The 23,402-nt window shown below is 40.4% G+C and overlaps 1 protein-coding gene across 3 annotated transcripts in view; it reads left to right on the top strand.

Moving 5' to 3' along the window:
- mccc1 (methylcrotonyl-CoA carboxylase subunit) overlaps positions 1-23,402 on the top strand; it is a 50,739-nt gene that overhangs the window by 4,378 nt on the left and 22,959 nt on the right. For 2 of the 3 annotated variants that reach the window (XM_078206998.1, XM_078207005.1), the window contains exons 2-9: positions 2,704-2,747; positions 4,737-4,876; positions 6,741-6,836; positions 8,427-8,548; positions 9,850-9,997; positions 14,271-14,392; positions 15,001-15,112; positions 17,020-17,101. In XM_078206998.1, coding sequence (XP_078063124.1) covers positions 2,704-2,747; positions 4,737-4,876; positions 6,741-6,836; positions 8,427-8,548; positions 9,850-9,997; positions 14,271-14,392; positions 15,001-15,112; positions 17,020-17,101 — 866 coding nt within the window. Of the gene's footprint in view, positions 1-1,365; positions 1,371-2,703; positions 2,748-4,736; positions 4,877-6,740; positions 6,837-8,426; positions 8,549-9,849; positions 9,998-14,270; positions 14,393-15,000; positions 15,113-17,019; positions 17,102-23,402 lie in introns of those variants that run through there. The other variant, XM_078207013.1, reaches the window with a different exon arrangement.

Here is a 23,402-nt window from a genome sequence, read left to right as displayed (position 1 = left end):
ATGTTAGCCTGGACTTTGCAGTGGTAATTAATGATAATAGAACTATCGCTCTTCACTGTCATTGCTCCATTGAAACTAGCAGCAAATTCTGAAGTCTGCCCATGTGCAGAATGTGAAAATCCAGGAGTTGCTGTAGGTGATTCTATATTTCTCCAGAGGGTGCACTGTTGAGGTGTCTCCCCTCCTCTGTCTCCTCCCCACACTGCAATCAACGGAAATCTAGAATTGATGAGAACTTCCAATCTTATGCTGTTAAGCTTCCAGTAAAAACCTTTGAAAAAGTTTATTGAATGATAAGTAAGTTTTTTTTTTAGTAGAATACAGACTTCAAATAACTGTTAAATACTCTGACCCTGAAAAGTTTGTGGAATGTCTGCCTGTGTCAGTTCTCTACAAGAGCAACTGGGCTAGTCCCATTCACCCCCAACTCCCCCCACATCTTTGTAGTCTGCAAATCTTTTTGTTTCAGATGCTTTTCCATTTCATTTTGGAAAGCCATGATTGAATCGCACTCATCAATGCATTTCAGATCCTAACGGCCCGCTGCGTAAAAAAGTATTTTTCCTCATTGGGTATAAATAATGGACTAATAAATGACAGTTAGCAAGGTTTGTTTAAGGCATATTGTGTTTGATTACCCTTACTGGTTCTTTGGTGAAGTAACAGTGAAGGTTGAGAAAGGTCGTGTAGTGGTATACATGGACTTTCAAAAGCTGTTTGATAAAGTATCACACAATAGACTTGATAGCGGAATAAAGGGACAGTGACAACCTGGATACACAGTTGACTAAGGGACAGAAAGCAGAGGGTGATGGTAAATGGTTGTTTTTCAGATTGAAGGGAAGATTACAGTAGCATTTCCCAGTATTGGGATCACTGCTCTTTTCATTTGTATTAATGATCTAGTCTTGGGTATGCAGGCAATAATTTAAGTCTGCAGGTGATACAGAACTTGGAAATATAGTAAACAAAGAGGTGGATAGTAACCGGCTTCAGGAGGACATAGACAGACTGGTAAAATGATAAAATGAATCGACGCATAGCAGATGAAATTTAACAGAGAATATTTTGAAGTGATGTATTTTAATAGGAAGCATGAAGAGAGGCAATATGGAGCACTTTTTACAACCACCGAACATCTCAAGGTGTCAAACAGTGTTTTGCTTTTGTTTGGGTTAAGAGGAGATTTGATAGAGGTAGTCAGTGGTTTTGATAGAATAAATGAAGAGAAACTGTTTCTCGTGGCAGAAAAGTCCGTAAACCAGAGGGCAAAGATTTCAAGCAGTCGGCAAAAAAGAAGCTGAGGTGGAATGAGGAAACTTTCTTTTATGTGGCAGGTGATAGGGATGTGGAATGCATTGCCTGAAAGAAAATTCAGAAGAGAATTAGATAAATAATTGAATTGGTAAAGAATACAAGACTCTGGGGAAAGAACGAGGGTGTGGAACCAATTGGTTAACTCTACCGAAAAGCTGGCCCAGGCAAGAAGGGTCGAATGATTCTTTTTGCTGCATCATACTCATTCTGTTGCAATCATAGAATTGTTACGGTTCCGAAGGAGGCCATTTGGTCCATCGTGTCTGCATCGGCTCGCCATCGAGCATCATGACTTTGTGCCAAACCCCTGCCTTTCCACATACCCCTGCATGTTGATTCTATTCAAGTAATGTCTCAATTGAACCTGCCTCCACCAGATGGTGCATTTCAGACTCGAACCACTTGTGTGAAAAAGTTTTCCTCACATCACATTTGCTTCTTTTGCAGATCACTTTAAACCTGTACCCTATAATCTTTGGCTTGTACAGGGTTAGAATTTATGTTTTGTGGAATGTGGATAAACAATGATAAATCTATATAGAATGGGAATCACTTAACTTTGTAATTCAACATGCTCCATTTTGATACTAGATTGTACTGGAGACGTAATATCTATACTTTTAACAAAAAAGATTTACAGGGATGTTACCTGGACTGGAAGTTTTGAATTATAAGGAGCGGCTCGATAAGCTGGGACTTTTTTCCCTGGAATCTAGGAGGATGAGGGGTGACTTTATAGAGGTTTATAAAATCGTGAGGGGGCATAAATAAGGTGAATAGCCAAGCTTATTTCCCCAGGGTAGGGGAGTCCAAAAAGGGCGTAGGTTTAGGATGAGAGGGGAAAGATTTAAAAGGGACCTGAGGACAACTTTTTCACACAGGGTGGTGCATGTATGGAATGAGCTGCCAGAGGAGGTGGTAGAGGTGGGTACAATTACAACATTTAAAAGATATTTGGACAGGTACATGGATAGGAAATGTTTAGAGGGATATGTGCCAAACGCAGGCAGATGAGATTAGTTCAGTTTAGGAAACCTGGTCACATGGACGAGTTGGGCCGAAGGGCCTGTTTCCATGCTGTGTATCTCCATGACTCTAATAGATAACAACGACAATGGTAAATTCAAGAAAGCTCATATTTCTCTCAGATGTTTGGCTTAATTTGACTGCTTATATGAAGATCCAGCTTTCAAGTTGATTTGAATCAGATTTAATATAAAAGATATCAATCCCTAAACATTTTTATGCTCTTCAGTCAGTTGTTGCATGAGTGGTAGCAATCCAGTATTTTTGGAAATAGAGCCTTCTGATTTGCGTGGCCTGTTAAGAAAATAAATAGTATTGGCACAGTTTCTAGTTAATTTTCTTTTCCTTTCAACTTCACAGGCAATGGTTTTGTGCGCTGACTTTCTTAAGAAATGCTTCAACAGGTACTTTTTTTGTGTTATCGATGCTTGTTTCACTGATGCCTTTTGCCAATTTGTGATCAATACATAATTTGCATTTGCCCTTCTGATTAGATACATTTCAAACATCGGTTTCCAAGTATTGTGAAGAAGTTGACATTCAGAGCAGTGTCTGCACTACAATATATTTAAAAATTAGTGAGTTTAGCCTAAGTGGTGGTTTTGTGCTATACAAGCATTCTATGCAATATTGAATAGATATTGTTACCAGAATATTGAATAGAATTATGCACTTGAAGGAAGTCTCTTCAGGGCCAAGCATATTTCTGTTAAATTGCAATAGACTCTTGCGAACATCTGATAGCCATTGACTCACTTGACTGGTGTTTGCATGCTTTGGTCCTTCCTGCTTGCTGACTGAAAGCTATCGATTTGTTAGTATCCAGTTTAGCAGTTTGAAGTCTGATTTTAAAGGAATGCCCCATTGCAGAGTTTTCACAATGTTTCTATTAATAAAATGCATCGCTTCTGAAGAAAATCTGCAGTGCCTACTTTATCAACTCATGGATTTTCTGCTGCTTAACCTTCTGGTTAGAGTTGTCACTTCTGCAGTTTCTGATGCTGTGGGGCTGAGATGGGTTGGATCAGTATCTAACTTGAGAACTTGCCTCTCCTGTGACTCAGTCTGATCAGTGTAGCATCTATTCACTATTTAAAGAGCTAGAGCTTTCAGAGTTGTTTGTACACATCATGTAACACTGGTATTACAGCCAGGAGATCAGCCATTTCGTTTCTGGATGGCAGCCCAAAGCTTGAATTAATTGAGACCTAATGGTGTATCAAGAATTCACCTTCCACATTCTAACAAAAGGCTAGATATTCTTAGTGAAGGAAGGGTCATCACTTTAGTATACAGACAATCCTCAGCCTTATGACAATTGGTTCCTGAAAACCACATTGTAAGTGGAAATGTTGTAATTCAGAACTGACTTTCCTCAAATAAAAAATGATATGAATGGGGGATTGGTTCCTGAATCAAGGCTGATCTGGAGATGCCGGCGTTGGACTGGGGTGGGCACAGTAAGAAGTCTCTCAACACCAGGTTAAAGTTCAACAGGTTTATTTGGTAGCATAAGCTTTCGGAATGCTGCTCCTTCGTCAGGTGAGTGGTGAAGGAGCAGCGCTCCTGAAGCAGGCGCTCCAGAGCACCTGATGAAGGGGCAGCGCTCCGAATAAACCTGTTGGACTTTAAGGCTGAAATGCTCTCAATCTTTGTCCTGTCAAATCACTGAGGCAACTGTTGATGCCTGCACGCCTTAGCACAAGTTCCTTGGTTAGTGTGGGGGATATAATGTTGCCATTCGATCAACGTTAGTTCCCTGTTTAACCTTGAATTTCCGCGGGTCTGCATGCATATTAAATGCAACATAAGCGTATAAATGCATTCAAATCATGACAATTGCACCAAAAACATTAACTGAATAAACCACTAGTTTCCAACCTCATAGAGACAGTTCAACCAGTCCAGTCATAAAGATGGGTTGTGCAGAACATCAATGTGCCCGTATGAATGTGCTGGCGTAAATTGAAAACCAGCCTTGTAAAGTCAAAATGAGCTTCAATTTATAAATGTTGTAAGTACTGTTCATCGTAACTCGAACATCGTAATGTTGGGGACTGCCTGTAATATGAAAGCAAAAATCATTAGGAGCGCTCAGTGAGTCTGACAGCATTGTTCTGAGGTAAGGTCACAGACCTGAAACATTAATTCTGTTTGATAGATTTGATAGATTGTAGATGATTGCTAATTATGAACTAAGCCTTGAGGCTGGTTTGCATCTTGCCACTTGTCATCACTCTTGAACACAGGTAGCTAAAACTCGAACAGAAAGGAAATTGATCTTTTTAGTAATAGTTTTATACCGGTTTGTTTTCTAAACATTCGCTGTTTATTTATGAATATGTACAGCTGTTGCGGGTAAAATCTCAATGGATTTTTAATCTGTTTGGCAGGTGGTTGCAGAATCGAGAAAATTCTTATTGCAAATCGGGGAGAGATTGCCTGCAGGGTAATGCGGACAGCGAAGAAGATGGGTGTTCGCTCCGTGGCCGTTTACAGCGAGGCAGACAAAAACTCCATGCATGTCACAATGGTATGCCATGATGTAGGAGAACACATGACATGAAGATGTTTCAAACTATACATTGATTCTTTATATGGATTGATCCAATCATGTGATGTCATGTTTGCTTATCAGAATGAATAATGCTAGTGCTGCGAGTTAGACAGAGGTATAATTTAACTTCACTGGAGGCACATGACAGTTGCGAGTGAAACAATTGTCCATTATACCTTGCATGATATAAATACTAAAATCAAATAGGGGTGTATAACGGTCTGATGATCCCCTACTGCCATATGCAACCCTACAGAAGATGCATCTTACCCCAGAATTATTTCCTTTTGTGCACAACTAATAGTTTTAGGCATTCTAAGTTCGGGTACATGCTGTTGCATTCCACAGGCTAGATTCTTTGCTTGTTATTCCACCCATTCAAAAAAGGTGTCTATTTACTCCAGATGTACAGAATCTCTCACCTGGGTGACCTCCCCTTATATGATCTTTGCTGAGAGCTGTTGGCATGCTAAAGTGCATGATAGTAGCAGATACTAGTGCACAGGCATTGGCACTGAGCATATCATTCGTGCTTATATGAAGCAGATGGGGAAAAATGTATTTTGGGGAATCATATGTTAAAACCCCTTTTTGTTTCTTCAGACTTATTATTTTAGACTTGGCGTCTGAATTTTGATTCTATTCTATATGCTGTAACGTGTCATTCAAGATTATTGTGAATATCCTAAATCTAAAAGTGGGGAAAGCAATTTTTTATGTATAGTGATCCAGGCACTTGTGCATTTGATTTTCCCAGCGTGTTTGGAGTGTAGATTGAGGTTTAATAAAAGTCAATATACTTCCAACTAAATGGTCATTTAGAGTTTCAGTTGCTGTGTGTGTGTCTCTTGATTCTACTCATTTATGATTAATGTTTGTTTTCAGTTCTCAATCTGTTTTCTTCACGCAAACTATGTGAAAAAGCTGAATCAATCAGTGGCTATTAGAAACTAGGGTCAAATTTCTAAACATCTCAACCATCGTCACTTTTTGGCTTCACAAAACTTTCAAAAACCATGTTGCACCCTATGTTGAATTCTGAAGAAGAGTCCTATTGGACAGGAAACGTTAACTCTGTTTCTCTCTCCTCAGAAGCTGCCAGACCGGCTGAGTTTTTCGAGCACTTTCTCCAATCTCCAGCATTTGCAGTATTTTGCCTTTATGATTATGTTGGGCGTCTTGAAAATTATTATTGTTATATGCACGTCTTGAAAATTATTATTTCCTAATTCTATATAATATGGATTATTTTTGTAAGATATAATTTTTGATTTGATGTAAGCGAAGCAATGAAATCAAAATGTTAGAAAGCTACAGTGGCAGTAATTAATTTTACAACAGTCTTTTTGCTGTATAGAAAATTGGAAGGTTAGCCATGATCCCTGTGTTTACAAGAGTTAGCTCACATGGACTGATCATATATGGTTTCTACGCTAATAATGCTTTTGTTAGGAAAGCAGTTGCAACTACCTTCTACCTTGCTGGCATGTTTTGTAACTGAACGTGATGAGACAGAAATTGTTGCTTTAATGTGTTTCGCCAAGTCAAAAGCAATAGTAACTATTGGATTCAGTAAGATGTCTCTCAACACCAGGTTCAAGTCCAACAGGTTTATTTGGTATCACGAGCTTTCGGAGTGCTTCTCCTTCATCAGGTGAATCCTGATAAAGGGGCAGCACTCCGAAAGCTCGTGATACCAAATAAACCTGTTGGACTTTTAACCTGGTGTTGTGAGACTTCTTACTGTGCCCACCCCAGTCCAACGCCAGCATCTCCATATATTGGATTCAAATTTACCATGGATATTTTCATTGTGTACTGATCCTTTCTCTTCCATCAGGCTGACGAAGCTTACCACATTGGACCAGCAGCCTCCCAACAGAGCTACCTAAATGTGGAAAAGATCATTCAGGTGGCTAAAACAGCAGCAGCACAGGTAATTGTGTTGAATAATTTTGTGATTCTTGTTCTGGTTAAAACTGAGAACACGTGTGAAATTCACTTTTGCCTTGGGCTGCATTATAAACAATGGGAGCTCCTGCCCCATCAGATTGTCTCATAGGTCCGAGTGACCTTCCACACACTGACCATGCAAGACAAAAACCCCTATTCAATTGATGAATAGATCTTGAAGCTTCATCTTATGAACCATGAGTCTTTGTAATTTAGTACATATGATTTATAATAGACGTTGAATGACTGTATAAGTTAAAATTACATTTTTTTCAGTTGTGTGAGATAAATGCAAACTCATGCACTGTAAAGATATAATTTGCAACCAGTGATGTAGTATAGGATTTATTACACTTGCAAAAGGACTCAAAAATTCACATGCAAGCACTTCTGAAAAATTATAGCTAGTGTCCTAAGTGTTTGTTCTATATGCATTTTTTCTGCTTTTTGCAGGGATGGGCTACATCTGGATTTTTCAGTACACTATGTTTTGCTGTATTCACTTATGATTGGAAGGTTGAGGGGTGATTTAATTGATGTGTTTGGAGCGGGTACAGAAAAGATTTACCAGGATGTTGTCTGGCATGGAGGGCATTAGCTATGAGGAGGGGTTGGAGAAACTTGGTTTGTTCTCACTGGAACGACGCAGGTTGAGGGGCGACCTGATAGAAGTTGACAAAATTATGATGGGCATGGACAGAGTGAATAGTCAGAAGCTTTTTCCCAAGGTGGAAGAGTCAATTACTAGGGGGCATAAGTTTAAGGTGTGAGGGGCAAGGTTTAAAGGAGATGTACGAGGCAAGTGGGTGCTTGGAACTCGCTGCTGGGGGAGGTAGTGGAAGCAGATACAACAGTGACTTTTAAGGGGCGTCTTGACAAATACATGAATAAGATGGGAATAGAGGGATATGGTCCCTGAAAGGGTCGGGAGTTTTATTTAAGTCGGGCTGTATGGTCGGCATAGGCTTGGAGGGCTGAAGGGCCTGTTCCTGTGCTGTAATTTTCTTTGTTCTTTGTTTAAAGTTATTCAATTGCGTAGATAGAAGTCTTTGCCTCTTGATGTGGGAATCCAGAACAAGAGGGCATATCCTAAAATTAATGCTAGACCGGTTAGGAAGCACTTTTTCATAAAATTTGGAATTAATTTCCCCAAAAGGCTGCCTCTGCTGGGTCATTTGAAATGTGAGTGACAATTTATTGGGTAAGGGTATTAAGCGATGTGGAGCAAAAGCCTGTGAATGGAGTTGAGGTACAGATAAGCTGTGATCTAAGTAATTGGGGAGGGTGGGGGTAAAGCAGCTTGAGGGACTGAATGAATTACTTCTGATCCCATCAATCTCTTGGCATTGGCACATGGACTGTGATTTGCTGATCACCTTGAGGTATAACCCAATACATAAGAGATCCCTTTTCCATTAGTTCTTCACATTCCATTTTAATTTTGTAATAAAATTGTGTTTTTAAAAGCGTCGCTCACTATTTATAAGTTTATCAATTTAAGTATAGTACCAAATCCTAACACAGTTTTGTTATTGCAATCCATCTACTTTGTTTTGTGGTTGATCTCTTGCAGGCCATCCACCCAGGCTATGGATTCCTTTCAGAGAACACAGAATTCGCCGAACGCTGTAAAAAAGAGGGCATTATTTTTATTGGACCTCCTTCCTCAGCCATCAGAGACATGGGCATCAAAAGGTAATAAATTGATCTGTGGTTGGCACTTAGTGTGTAAGAAATTAAATATAAACAATCACCTGTCGAGAAATAATGATGGTGCAGATTTAATAAATATTTCTTGTTAACCATCAAGAATTTCAATGATACTGCCCAATGCCTTCAGCTTATTTGTGAGTCTAAATAGTTGTTCGGGATCATTAGCGTATGCTGCGCTTTACCATGGCGTGAGTAGTAGAACATGCATATCTGATTCACAGTGATCACACTAAGTGGAAGAAAGTAAAGCATTACATTCTCCTGTGTGTTTCTAGGAGATGCATTTAGAAAGCTATCCAAAGTACCCACGCTTTATTAGAAATTTGAGCATATTTTGACAGGGGAATAAGGCACGTTTACATTTATTTTTCTGGTGGACTAATTAATATTTTTTGCACTGTCCTTTGTCAGACAGAGCCCAGGATTGTTACGATGTTGTGATGTTATTCAAAAACTAGACGCAATTCTTTTGAATTAAGAGTAACTTGCATTGCTGAACGTGGATAATCAACTTTTTATTCCATGCCGTTTTCTATATTTTTTGAGATTATGAAGTTGAGATATGTTTAAACTGTGCTGCCTGTGCACTACAATCATGCAAATAGGCAGGTAGACAAAATTTGGATACTGTCTGTATTGGAAAGACGGTAAGAAGTCTCACAACACCAGGTTAAAGTCCAACGGGTTTATTTGTAGCAAACGCCACTAGCTTTCGGAACTGGCTGTTCCTTCGTCAGGTGGGTGGGAGTTCTGATCACAAACAGGGCATACAAAGACACAAACTCAATTTACATGAATAATGATTGGAATGTGAGTCTTTACAGCTAATCAAGTCTTAAAGGTATGCCCTCTCTTCCACCTTCCTTCGGGGAAAAAGATACAAAAGTCTGAGGTCACGTACCAACCGACTCAAGAACAGCATTTTCTCTGCTGCTGTCAGACTTTTGAATGGACTTATCTTGCATTAAGTTGACCTTTCTCTACACCCTAGCTATGACTGTAACACTACATTCTGTGCACTCTCGTTTCCTTCTCTATGAATGGTATGCTTTGTCTGTATAGCGCGCAAGAAACAATACTTTTCACTATGTTAATACATGTGACAATAATAAATCAAATCAAATTAAATCAAATCCATTCTGCTTTACCTAGCATTCTTCTTTGCAAAAAACTTTCGTAGCATGTTAATTGTATTTGTTTTTTTAAGATTACAGCCATATTGAAAAGCATTGAGAAACCTATAAACGTAATGTATTTGTGTTTGTCTTATTATTTTTAACCAGCACATCGAAGACCATTATGTCAGCTGCTGGGGTGCCTGTAGTCAAAGGTTACCATGGTGATGAACAATCTGATCAACAATTAATGGAGGAGGCCAGTAGAATTGGTTATCCCGTGATGATAAAAGCAGTTCGGGGTGGAGGTGGCAAGGTAAGATGTTGTCAACTTGCATGAATAAAATAGGCACGGTATTACTTTATTTTACTTTCATACAACGCAGATACTGATGGCGAATTCACAGGCTGTTTGCTGGAAATCCAAATGAAAAGTTATAGGGAATAATATTTGGATATAAGAAAAACTATTTTGATAAAATTTATTTATTTCCCCTTGTGCAGTTTACTGGTCACTATAAACCACGGGTGGAATTTTCCCCAAAAAAGTCAAAGGGCTGATTTTCCCAGCTCACCGCACTGATTCCGGAGAATAGTGTGCGGGCTTAAAAATAGGTTTTGTGCCGGCAAGAAATGGTTTGCAATCCTCCTGACCCCTTTCTAATGGTGCGAACCAGATCACACCCAGAAAGGGCGCAAGGCCGATTTGCATATTTAAAGTAGCATTTAAATAAGCATAGCCCTTTTAGCTCCCAGTACGTGGAATCTACCAGCCTTCAGGCGTGGTGCAATAGGCCTGCACACTATTTTCCCAGATCGACGCGATCCACACCAGGCATGCTGAGGTGGGAAAACCACCCGCCACATCTTTGGGGGGAAATTCATTGGGATAAAAAATGACAAAAGGCAGTAGAAATTGATATGCAATTGTCTTTATTTCTCTTGTGAAAGTGGTGCAGTGATGACTAATTTAGCAATGCAAGGGGCAGCAGCTCATCTGTACATCTGCTCGAGCCACAGCTAAACCCCTCAGGGCCTTTTTTCAGATGTTTCTGCTGGCTCCCTAAAACAGGTGTTAGATGAGGGGCAAATGTTAATGAGGGGCCTACTATGCCAAATTGGGTTGCCCAGCACAGGCTTATATTTTTCTGCTGCTGAAGCAGCCCAGCAGGTGTATGTCGCCTGAATGTACATTTAGAAAAACAATTTTAAAAACTTGTAGTGCCAGGAAGGGCAGGAGTGAGAGACCATGGTTAACACTCCCCTTGTCAAACAGGCAAGCTCTCTCTCTCTCTCCGTTCACCCAAGTCCTGAGCCCCAATTTTGGGTGAGCTTTGGGCCTCCTTGTTTGGGGTATAGGTTGTCTGTACATCATTGGTTATGTGACTGATAACTAATTTCTATGCTGAGGCCCTATCTTGTTACCAGTTTATTCCATACTTTTAAAAATTGAGATGAGTGACAATTATCTTCATACTTTATTTTGACCCATTCCCTTCTCCTTCATAACTCACCATCAGTTATTATTCATCTTATACTAGAAATGTAAGAGGTCTTGTGGCACAGTAGGTAGTGCCCTGTCTCTGAGTCAGAAGGTCTGCGTTCAAGTCCCACTCCAGGACTTGATGGCCAAGGAAGGTGAGGTGATAACTTAACCAAACAGATTGAGGTATCAATGTGTAAATTCTTCCAACATACACCAGTGGCAGGCACGAAGAGGGAGAGAGATTCCTAGTTAGCCGAGTGATGAAAATAAAATTGGAGCCTCTGCCATCACTAATTGTTGGCTCAGTTGGTTGGACAACTGGTGTGGATCAGACTGGTGCCAACAGCACGGGGTTTGATCCAGCTGGGGTTAATGCAGGACTTACCCCCATAGTCTTTTGTTATTGCACATAAATAAATAAGGGCCCTACCCGTGGTGGATATTGTGGTGATGTGGATCGGACCTGCCTTCAGGCCAGGGACTGAAGAAGTAAGATAAAAGTTTATGGACTTATAGTTCCTGCTGTCACTGTTGCATGAACTTCAGAATAAATTCATCAGATTTTAATCATTTGGATATATTGACACCAAACTGGGCTCATGTATTCTATTTGTCTTCGGGGAGCACGGATATTTTCTGTTTTGTGTTTTCATACCGTGTGTTCCAGTTTGCAACTGTTACCATTAATACAGTTACAACCATTGATGGCAGCCAAGTTGGTGTCATTCAGATGCTCATTGCCCTAAACATTTCTATTGATTACCAAAAGAGAAAACGCTGGAAAACGTCAGCAGGTCTGGCAGCATCTGTAAGGAGAGAAAAGAGCTGACGTTTCGAGTCTAGGTTACCCTTTGTCAAAGCTAAAAGGCATCTTTTTATGCCTTTTAGCTTTGAGAAAGGGTAACCTGGGCTCGAAACGTCAGCTCTTTTCTCTCCTGGCAGATGCTGCCAGACCTGCTGAGATTTTCCAGCAATTTCTCTCTTGGTTTCAGATTTCAGCATCCGTAGCAATTTGCTTATATTGATTACCTGTAATAAAGTGTCTAGACGTCTGACTTTTTTTCCTTGTGTGAAGCTGACCCGCATCAGTTATGAAACACTCAGAGTCTGATTCACAAGAGAAACTGAAAACAATACCACCTGTGTTTGTGACTGTCATACTGTGTTTTGTTTAAAATAAGTTATTTTATGTAAGAAAGCTGGGGTGTACCATTACTCTTCATTCCACATCCTTCCAGATACCCATACTGGGTTCTGCAGAAATAAATGTAAAGAACGCACAATAAAATGTAATTGGTGTTGGAAATAGACCGCTGCCCGTGGGTCTCTTACTGCCAAAGTTGGGACAAAATTTCCTGATTATTTACAAGAGTAAATTAGATGAGATTTAGGTTCAATTTACACAAGGGTTAGATAGAAGCAAAGTGTTACACATTGAAGTTAAAATGGCAGATATAACATATGATGTTGAACCCTGAAAGAAATCTGGGAATGAGAATCGACAGTGCTTTTAACGGTGTCCAGTTGTTCAAGAGCATCAAATGCAATTTCAGATATATTGCTCAATTAAAAAGAGCACTCTAAGCTAGTCCTCATGAAGCTGAATATTACATTCAATTCTTGTCACTGAGGCACGGAAGAAAACTAGTTCTGGAAGCAGTGCATGAAATACTGATCTCTAGTGTGGAAAGGGCAAGTTATTAGGAAAAATTCAAAAACATCAACATGATCAGCTTTGAATAGAGGTATATGAGATATTAAATGGGACAGAGGAGAACAGTTTGGAGCACTGTTTTTAGGTAAATTAAAACCACAGAATAATAAATCATGGAATGGTATTTTACAGGCCCCAGCCGGCTAATTTGTAGGTAGTGGCGGTCAATAAAGTTTCTTGGGTGGTCTTACCACAGCCCACCCACCTGACTGCGATCTATCTGAAATATTACAGGCGGCTGGTGGGATCTGGGGCGGCCTCGCCCACATTGTGCCACGGAGGCCCTGCAGAGGCCAATTACTGACTACTTAAGGGTCACTTCCTGCCCAGCCTTAACTTTGTGGCGGGTAGGAGCAGGTCCAGGACATGGGGAGCGGAGAAGCCCAGTGGATAACCCTGCTCAGACCTCGGGCGGAATGGGATTTTTTTTGCTTGTTTTCCTTCCTGCACCTAGTGGTGCACAAGGCAGACATTCATCTGATTCCATAGCGACTTTTACCTGGAGCAGGTGGTCAGCATGTCACCAGAGGCTTATAGCTTATGGGGCACCACTCCACACTGAGCCTGGCTGACCAGGAGTCTCTCCTGCTCCTACTGCCTGCCATTGGTGTGTTGAAAGGATTTTACAGGTTGATAATTCCGCTTTGAGGAAAGAATGAGTCTGAAGCCAGCCTGTATCTTTAAACAGATTTATTTCGAAACCTGCAGAATAAAGACACCGACTCTTCAAATTTCCTCCAACTCCTACTATGAAGTTTATTTTTTATATATTCTTGTAATGAAAGCCCTCATAGGTTCCCAATTGGGGACAGCTGCTCGTGATTACCGACTTAAAACATGTGCTGTATTGCAGCACGATTTCAACATTGACAGGGGTGCCTCTCTCACTGGCTTCCTTTCCTGATCGGGAGTCCTTGTCTTCAAGGGCTGACTTCATCACCCCCTAGTGCTCCCTCCCTCCATGACCTTCCTATTACTGCCCTCTCCCTCTGCACAGTTTAAAGGGAACATTGGTGGAAATATAGCAATTCCACATCCTTTCTCCCTTTTTCTTCTCCTTGACTTCCTGGAAACAGGTACGTTAGGTCAAGGAAAATTGGGCTCTACATCCAACACTTTATATCTGAAGTATTAAGGTATTAATTACATGTATGCATATGGGATTTAGGAAAAGCATATGTCACTAAGGTATCATCTGTTGTGTGGAGGCTGCATATCAAAAGAATATGGGACAACCTGCAAAATTGCAATATCTTACGATGTTCATGGAGAAATTTAATTTTTAGATCATCCCATTTCTAATTTCATATGGAATCCTGAAACTACACCTCATTGCTGTTGTATCACAGATTCATAATTTGAATTAATTTCTTCTATATTTGTGCTTAGGGTATGCGCATTTCTCAAACAAAGGCTGATTTCCTTGAACAACTGGAATCTGCACGCAGAGAAGCAAGGAAGTCCTTCAATGATGATGTTATGCTGATAGAAAAGTTTGTAGACAATCCCAGGTATGGGGCTTCGAATCTGAAATTATGCACTTTTTTATTTATCTTGAGTTAAATTTCATAATTCTGAAAGTCATAAATGATCCAGTACTATCCAAGTTCAGTATTTTAAATATGATTTGCATACTATTTATAGAATCATAGAATCCCTACAGTGCAGGAGGCCTTTCGACCCATCAAGTCTGTGCTGACTCTTCCCAGGTTTACCCCGTAACCCCACATATTGACCCTGCTAATCCCCCTAACCTATATATCTCTGGACACTAAGGCCAAATTCAGCATGGCCTATCAACCTAACCTGCACATCTTTGGAATGTGGGGGGAAACTGGAGCATCCGGAGGAAGCCCACGCAGACACTGGGAGAACCTGCAAGCTCCACGCAGGCAGTCACCCAAGGCCGAAATTGAACCCGGGTCCCTAGTGCTGTGAGGCAGCAGTGCTGACCCCTGTGCCACCATGCTGCCCTATTTCATCAGCTTGGTAAAATGCCACCATCATCAACAGCTAATAACTAGTATAAGATTTAGGGAGAAGATTTAGTGAGATATACCTGATTCTGTTGCTTCCTTTCTTGTTCTGCTGTTTCAAAGACTCCTGTTTTTTGTTTTAGACATGTAGAAGTGCAAGTGTTTGGAGACCAGTATGGCAATGCTGTTTATTTGTTTGAGAGAGACTGCAGCGTACAAAGAAGACATCAGAAAATTATTGAAGAAGCACCAGGGGTAAATCATTTCAACATGTGGAAATTTGCATCTGGGCGGTTTAAATTTAATAAGTGGGAGTTCCCACTATATTATGCTGATTTCTTTCGGCACAATTCACCCAAAGACTAACTAACCAGCACAAAAGATTGCAAAATTTTAAATGCAGATTATGTTCACACAAATCAAGTTTCCACAATTGTTTGCATATGAAGCCGCACCCAACTCAAAACCAACCACAGTCCCAGATTGAATTAATCAATGGGAGTTACCACAAATTGCATTCATTTAGTGGGCTTTTGAGGACATTCTAAAAATTAATTACTTTTTTAGGGTGCAAGCTATATATTTTTAATAATTTCCAAGAAACTGGTATTGAACACCAGCATAAGTAGCAAATTGTTCAGTATAATTTCTAAAGCCATTTTCAGTATTTAAAATTGGGTTATTTATAGTTTGTGGACTAAACACTAATTAAACTGCTTGCTTTTTATGATAAAACTATTTTTTGCATCCGGATTCACTGTTGTATCTAAGCTGAAACTCTGCTCCAATGACTTTCTTTAGCATGTATTTATATATCTGATGCTGCATTTCAATTGTATTTTTTTAATGCACTTTTACAAATAATAAGTATTCCATACATGATCCAGATGCACACCCAATGGTCGAATCCTCTCCTCTGTGGATTCCATAAGAAATCCCTTTGCTTCCAATGTATGGAATTCTGGAGAGAGGGAACCCCTATATTTAGTCTCTACCTTATAGTTAGTGCCCATGCAACTTGCCCTCTTATTGTGTTAGGTTGTTACACTTCAAAGTGTTGAAATCAATCTCCCTGTCTTTGACTTCCCTAATAAATTCTCCTGCATTAATTAAATACATGTGCGTCACTGATGAAACTTTATACTCTATAACCTGACCCACTCACTTTTCTCTGGTGTATTGTACATCATAGGTATGATGTAATTTCTGAGTGAATCTTGTGTATGAAAAACATGTATAGAGTGATCAGGTATTATGAAATATGGGATACAGATTTACTAATATCCATGTAGTGAGTGAATTGGGGAAACCAGTTGCTTACTCTGGAGGGTGGAGAAATGAGAGGTTCACTCGGAAATACCTCCCAACAACCAGTAAATGAATGATCTTAATGGAGACACAGGATTAGTCATGATTGCCATGAAAATTTTCAGGTAGGAAGATCATTATAGCCTAAAAGGAGCTACACCCTCAAAAACAATATGTAAAGACTGAAAAAGTTAGTCCTGTAATTTGGTTTTAAATGCATAGGATCTTTTGTGCAAATCGTGCATAGAAATTCTTTAAAACTCACTATGGCCTTATTGGGATTCAGATGTTTCTGTATTTCAAAATACTATTTCCTAAAGTGATTGATGATGATCTTTTTAAAATTCACTCTCCTAATGATGGTATTGCTGGAAAGGTCAGCATTTATTGCCCGTCCCTACCTGCAACATGAAGGTGGATGTGGGCCTTCCTCATGAAGTGTTCATTGGTTTGATGTGTCTTGGTGATTTGCTCAGCAATTTCAAAGGGCAACTAACAGTCAACTATCTTGCTATGGGATTGCAGTGACCAACCGGTTCAAGCGAAAGATTATTTGTGAACCAGTTAAATTTTTGCAACTTTTACTGAGCGCGGTCTTTTCTTTACTTCCAGATTTCTTTTTAAACTGGATTCAAATTTTCAAACTGCCACGGTGGGATTTGAACTTGTGTTAGCTGGGTTATTAGGCTCAGACTCTGAACTATTCATCCAGTAGCATAGCAACTGTACTACCATACCTACATTTAAATTTTAATAAACGACTCTTGAAGCAAAGTTTTTTTTTTGTTCTTTAAGCATCCTTTGGTTTCAAAATGTAAATAATTTTTCTTGGACTTGCTCCTTTCCAATTGTAGCCTGGAATTAGCCAAGAGGTGAGGAGAAGACTTGGCGAAGCTGCAGTCCAAGCTGCTAAAGCTGTTAGTTATGTAGGAGCTGGTAAGTAAACACTCACCATTTTACAAAAAGGATTGGATCCTCGTTGACCTAAAGAAGTCTAGAGTCTATAGGGATACAATTGAGAGCCGGGAAGGTGGTGTAGGCAGCCTGCTCCCCTAACATTGCTGATACCATTCTGGATCAGCTGCCGAAAGGCAAGAATTAGTCAGTGGAAACTTCTAATTTGATGTTCTTCTGTTTATAGGAGCGCAGTGCAAATAGGAGCTGAGCAGGGAGGAACGTTACCAACAGCAGCCTCTTGTATTTATATAGCGCTTTAAACATAATAAAACATCTAAAAGTGCTGCACAGGGCTGTTGCCAAACAAATTTTGCCACCGAACCACATAAGGAGATATTAGAACAGAAACTTGGTCAAAGAGGTATGTTTGAAGGAGTGGAGTAAAGAGTAAAAGAGAGGCTTAAGGAGGGAATTCCAAAACTGAAAGCAAGGACAGCAGCAGTGGAGTTATTGAAATAGGACATGTGCAAGGGGCCAGAATTGGAAGAGTGAAGATACCTCAGAGGGTTGTAGCGCAGGAGGTGATTAAGGGGACAAGCACAAGAATGGGACTTTCAAAATCAAGGCATTGCCACTCTAGGAGGCCAACAATTACAGCGGCAATCTTGGTATGAATTAGTGTACAGGCAGTGGAGTTCTGAATGAACCCCAGTTTATGGAGGGTGGAAGATAGGAGACTAGCCAGACTAGCATTGGAAAAGTCCAATGTAGAGGGAGCAAAAGTTTGGATGAGTTTCAGCAGCAAATAAACTGAGAGAGGGACAGAATCAGAATATTACAGAGTTGGATGAGTTACTGGGAAGAACTTTTCCAAGTAGGTCGAACTCATGCTAGCCCGGCCTGCAGAACTTCCCCTTTTATGGGTGGCAGCTTGTGAATAAACTGCCTCTGATGTTGTTGTCCAGTTTAGGATGACCGCTAGCCCCCGAGATCTGTCGATCCATTCAGATTGCTGGTGGGGAAACCCATCTGAGATAATTGTTGGGTCCCTGGGAATGCCTTCCCTGCCCACAGCCCCCTGTTTGAATAAAGATATTCTTAAAAACTACCCACCCCAACCACCGAGTTGTTGGCTGGAGGGGCTTGATTTGCTATTGGAAAATTGCTGACAGCCTGATAAAATGACCCTGAATAAGGCATTTCAACATTTAAATTTGCTTCTCGCCTCCTTGTAGCAGAAATCCCTTCAGTCCCACTGTTGGTAAAATTCCCCAATGGTGGGACATGATCAGGGAACCAATCTGACACAGCTCCTCCATCTTTAACCCCACTGTCATCATGTTCCTGCTACATGTGGGCCAGTAAAATCCTCCCCAACTTTTCAGGTCAATGAACGTTTATCATAAAAATCTTGGTATTGATATGAAATCTGAAGCTCATCTTGGGATCTAATACCCGACCGAAGTTCTGAATATTCAGGCTGATTATCATTATCACAAAAGTGTGTGTGCTGGGCAAGCTAATGGGGCTAAAGGTAGACAAGTCTCCTGGTCCTGATGGAATGCATCCCAGGGTACGAAAAGAGATGGCGGGCAAATTGCAAATGCACTAGCGGTAATTTACCAAAATTCGTCGGACTCTGGGGTGGTTCCTGCAGATTGGAAAACAGCAAATCTGACGCCACTGTTTAAAAAAGAAGGTAGACAAAAGGTGGGTAACTATAGGCCGGTTAGCTTAACTTCTGCAGTAGGGAAAATGCTTGAATCTATCATCAAGGAAGAAATAGCGAGACATCTGGATATAAATTGTTCCATTGGTAAGACGCAGCATGGCTTCATGAAGGGCAAGTCATGTTTGACTAATTTGGTGGAATTCTTTGAGAACATTACATGCGCAGTAGATAATGGGGAACCTGTGGGTGTAGTGTATCTGGAATTCCAGAAGGCATTTGACAAGGTGCCGCACCAAAGACTGCTGCATAAGATAAAGGTGCACGGTGTTACAGGTAATGTATTAGCATGGATAGAGGATTGGTTAACTAACAGAAAGCAAAGAGTGGGGGTAAATTGGTGTTTTTCTGGTTGGCGATCAGTGACTAGTGGTGTGTCTCAGGGATCAGTGTTGGGACCACAATTGTTTACGATTTGCATAGATGATTTGGAGTTGGGGACCAAGTGTAGTGTGTCAAAATTCGCAGATGACACTAAGATGAGTGTCAGAGCAAAGTGTGCAGAGGACGCTGAAAGTCTGCAAAGGGATATAGATAATCTAAGTGAGTGGGCGAGGGTCTGGCAGATGGAGTACAATGTTGGTAAATGTGAGGTCATCCATTTTGGTAGGAATAACAGCAAAATGGACTATTATTTAAGTGGTAAAAAATTGCAGCATGCTGCTGTGCAGAGGGACCTGGGTGTCCTTGTGCAAGAATCACAAGGAGTTGTTTTGCAAGTGCAGCAGGTAATTTAAAAGGCAAATGGAATTTTGTCCTTCATTGCTAGAGGGATGGAGTTTAAAAACAGCGAGGTTATGTTGCAGCTGTATAAGGTGCTGGTGAGGCCACACCTGGAGTACTGTGTACAGTTTTGGTCTCCTTCCTTGAGAAAGGATATACTGGCACTGGAGGGGGTGCAGAGGACATTCACTAGGTTGATTCCAGAGTTGAGAGGGTTGGCTTATGAGGAGAGATTGAGTAGACTGAGGCTATACTCATTGGAATTCAGAAGAATGAATGGAGATCTTATAGAAACATATAAGATTATGAAGGGACTAGATAAGATAGAAGCAGGGAAGTTGTTTCCACTGGCAGGTGTAACTAGAACTAGGGGACATGGCCTCAAAATAAGGGCAAGCAGATTTAGGACTGAGTTGATTTCGCCCAAAGGGTTGTGAATCTGTGGAATTCCCTGCCCAGTGAAGCAGCTGAGGCTACCTCATTGAATATTTTTAAGGCAAGGATAGATAAATTTTTGAACAGTAAAGGAATTAAGGATTATGGTGAGTGGGCGGGTAAGTGGAGCTGAGTCCACAAAAAGATCAGCCATGATCTTATTGAATGGCGGAGCGGGCTCGAGGGGCCAGATGGCCTACTCCTGTTCCTTGTTCTTATGATCTTCAAAGAGTTGCCAGAGAGATTGTTGCAATTGTGAGGTTTATTTGATTCATATGTATTGGAACTGTATCTTGTAGTTGATCAGGTTATTTTGTTTTGGGACTGGAGCTTTAAGTTTAGGGTAAATGAATGTGGGTCATGGGAACTGTTCTGCAGGTGACTCTCTTGCTAGTGCTGGACAGATAAGAATGGAACCAGCTGAGTGAAGTCCTGCCCAACTGGAAGACAGAAGATGAACGTGTGGTCAACCATCTCTGAACCTACTGACAGGTCAAGAAAAATAAGGTTTACCACGATCACAATCACATAGGATGTAAATTGTGAGTTTGGTAAAGACCCATTCAGTACTGTGGCAGGAACAGAAATCTAATTGAAATGATTTAAACATGTTCCAGAGAAAGCAGTCAGGGCTTTGGGAAGTGACAGCACATTCAAGACGGTAGCTTCAAGATAAGAATCGAGAATCAAGAATCGAGCGGTCAGAGATGGGTTTGTTGAGGCGAAGGTTGATGATAGTAGATTTGAAGGGGAGAGGGAACCATTGATATCAATTAACATGGTGGCCAGAAGGTGCGGTTGGGTGGTCAGCAGTATAGTGGGCATAGGGCTTCAGAAGCAGGAAGTGGGTCTCAAGGACAAGATCAGAGAGGGCATAAGAGAGATAGGAGAGAAACTGGAACAAAATACAAGTGTAGACCAGGACAAGGTGGAATTTTCGGGGAAATTTAACCAGGTGACATAGGAGAGACAGCTGATCAGATTGTCCCAATCTTACTAGCAAAGAGTCCATGAAATCCTCACAGTTACTGTTGGAGGTGAGGATGAAAAAGGCGGCGTGGGTTTAAGAAGATGGTTTGTAATGGTAAAGAGAAGTTGGAGGTGATATTGTGTTCCGGGATGCTGTTAGAATAATAAGCACTTCTGGCAACACCCAGTAGAGCAAGATTTGGTGATGAATGGCTAAACCAATTGTCTGCCATAAAGATTTGTATTTACACTCCATGGACTTAAGGGAATGGCTATGATGGGGGTAATGACCAGGGTGAGAGGGAGTGTGATGGTTTTAACAGAGGAACATGACAGGAGGACAGAATCTGCATTACCCCATTCTGTAGTACTTTGTATTTGTACTTCAATGCGTTCTGTTCCTTGAGTTTCCAGTAATTGAAAATAACAAATAATGTCACGATACTGATGCTGTTCTTCTCTCTATCACCCAGATCACTTGCTTCCATTTCTGTAATATCACCCATGTTCGTCACTACCTCAGCTGAAATCCTCAATCTTGTTTTTTTCTGACCTCCAGGTTAGATTATTCCACTCAAATAAAGCAAATACTGCGGATACTGGAAATCTGAAATGAAAACAGAAATGCTGGATACGCTCTCAGTGGGGCTAGCAGTATCTGTGAAGAGAGAAACACTGTTGGATGCTGCCAAACCTGCTGATTTTATCCAGCATTTTCTGATCTTTTTCAGATTATTCCATTGCTGTCTTTGCCACCTACCACCTTCTGTAAGCTTCAGCTCAACCAAACTTCTGTTGCCCGTATCCTAACTCGCGCCATGCTCCGTGTTCACTGACCTCGCGCCGTGCTCCCTGTTCATTGGCTCCCAGTCAGGCAACATGTTGAATTTATAATTTTCATTCTTGTCATCTCATTCCTCCATGGCCTTGTCCCTCCCTATCTCTGTTCCCATCTCCAATACTGCAGCACTCCAATTCTAGACTCCGTGCTTCTCCAATTTTAGACTCTTGCGCATTTCCAACGCTGCACATTGGAAGTTGTCTTTAGCTGCTTAGACAGTAAGTTTTTGGATTCCCTCCCTGAAATGCCCTGAGATATTCTGCTACCTTAAAGACACTATATAAATGCATGTTGTTGTTGTTGTCACTTACGAATTTTTAAAAAAATGCAAGTTTGATAGGACAAAGAAAAGCTTAGTTTTTAAAATTTGCTGTAGAATTCTCTGATGTCACTCTGTAAAGCTTCAATGACAGTATAAAAATATCATAAATAGGAGCATCTGAAGCTAAGTCATCCACGCTGGTTAGCTGATGAACCAAATGAGTTTAAATATCAGTAACTAACTCCTAAAAGAAAAATCAGGTGAAGTAAGTAGAAAAGTTTGATATTCTTCCATTATTCAAAAATTTTAAGTTAAAGTGTGATGCTATGAAGTCCGGTTAATCAAGAATTAGAATATTGTTTCCACGCCTTGGGAGGCTGTTTCTTGCACTTTCTTGCATTCCTGGACAGAATACATGGAAAATCTGGTCTTCTGATGGCTCGTCCCTCTTTCACTTCCAAGTTATCTCTCGATAAAAAGTATCTTGTCTTTTTAATCTAGACTGTTGTGGTCAGTGCCTCTGAACTTTGTTTCCTTGCTCGCATCAATTCCAAACATGTCATTGGGTTTAATTTTGTTCCTTGCATCCCAGTTTGATGAAAAGACACATTTTGGGACACAATTTTCTACTCTAACTCATTCTTTCAAGACCACAAAGCTGTGGAATCTTTACTTCCCTCAACCTTTCTTTTCTTTTCAAATTATAGGTTTTTTAAGCTCTGCATTACTTGTGAATATCATTTAATCACCATTTTCTAATATATTTTGCTTCATCCTATACTCTTTTCAAAAGGAATTACATGGTGTCATGCATGCTCCCCTCACCTTGCCTTGATTTTCCAATCAAAATCCTTTTAGTTAGAAATACTTGTATTGAAAACATTTTATTATAATGTACATTATTTCCACTTTTGTAATTCTGTTTATTATTGCTATTTTTAATCATATCAAATGTAAACCACTAAGAATTCATGTTGTACCTCTTCTTGGAGGTTCAAAGAAGTTCAAAATTTATCTCTCATCTGGTCTTTGAACCCCTCCCTCCCTCCGCCATTTCAGAAACAGCAGTAATTATCCCAGAAAATGAACCTAATTCTGCAATCTTAATATAGGAATATGGTGACCTTGCTACTACTGGCTTCACAGCTGGGTTTGCATTAAATGGAAACTGAAACTGTCGATAATAATGTGACCTGTAAAATGTGTTTGATATCAGCTGAGCCAGCTTATTTTAGATAAAAGCCTCATCATGCACTGTCATGTTATGAAAAACCATATGTTTTTCTGAGATATGTAAAGTAACTCCTTACTGTGTCACTTCGTGAACTGCTCCCCTGACAGACTGTAATGTCCCAAGTAATGCCTGGATGAGTGCAGCTCC

This window comes from Mustelus asterias, chromosome 3 (assembly GCF_964213995.1).
Source record: "Mustelus asterias chromosome 3, sMusAst1.hap1.1, whole genome shotgun sequence".
NCBI classification, from domain to species: domain Eukaryota; kingdom Metazoa; phylum Chordata; class Chondrichthyes; order Carcharhiniformes; family Triakidae; genus Mustelus; species Mustelus asterias.
Note: the sequence above shows the minus strand (reverse complement) of the source record. Positions and strands in the feature narration are given on the sequence as shown.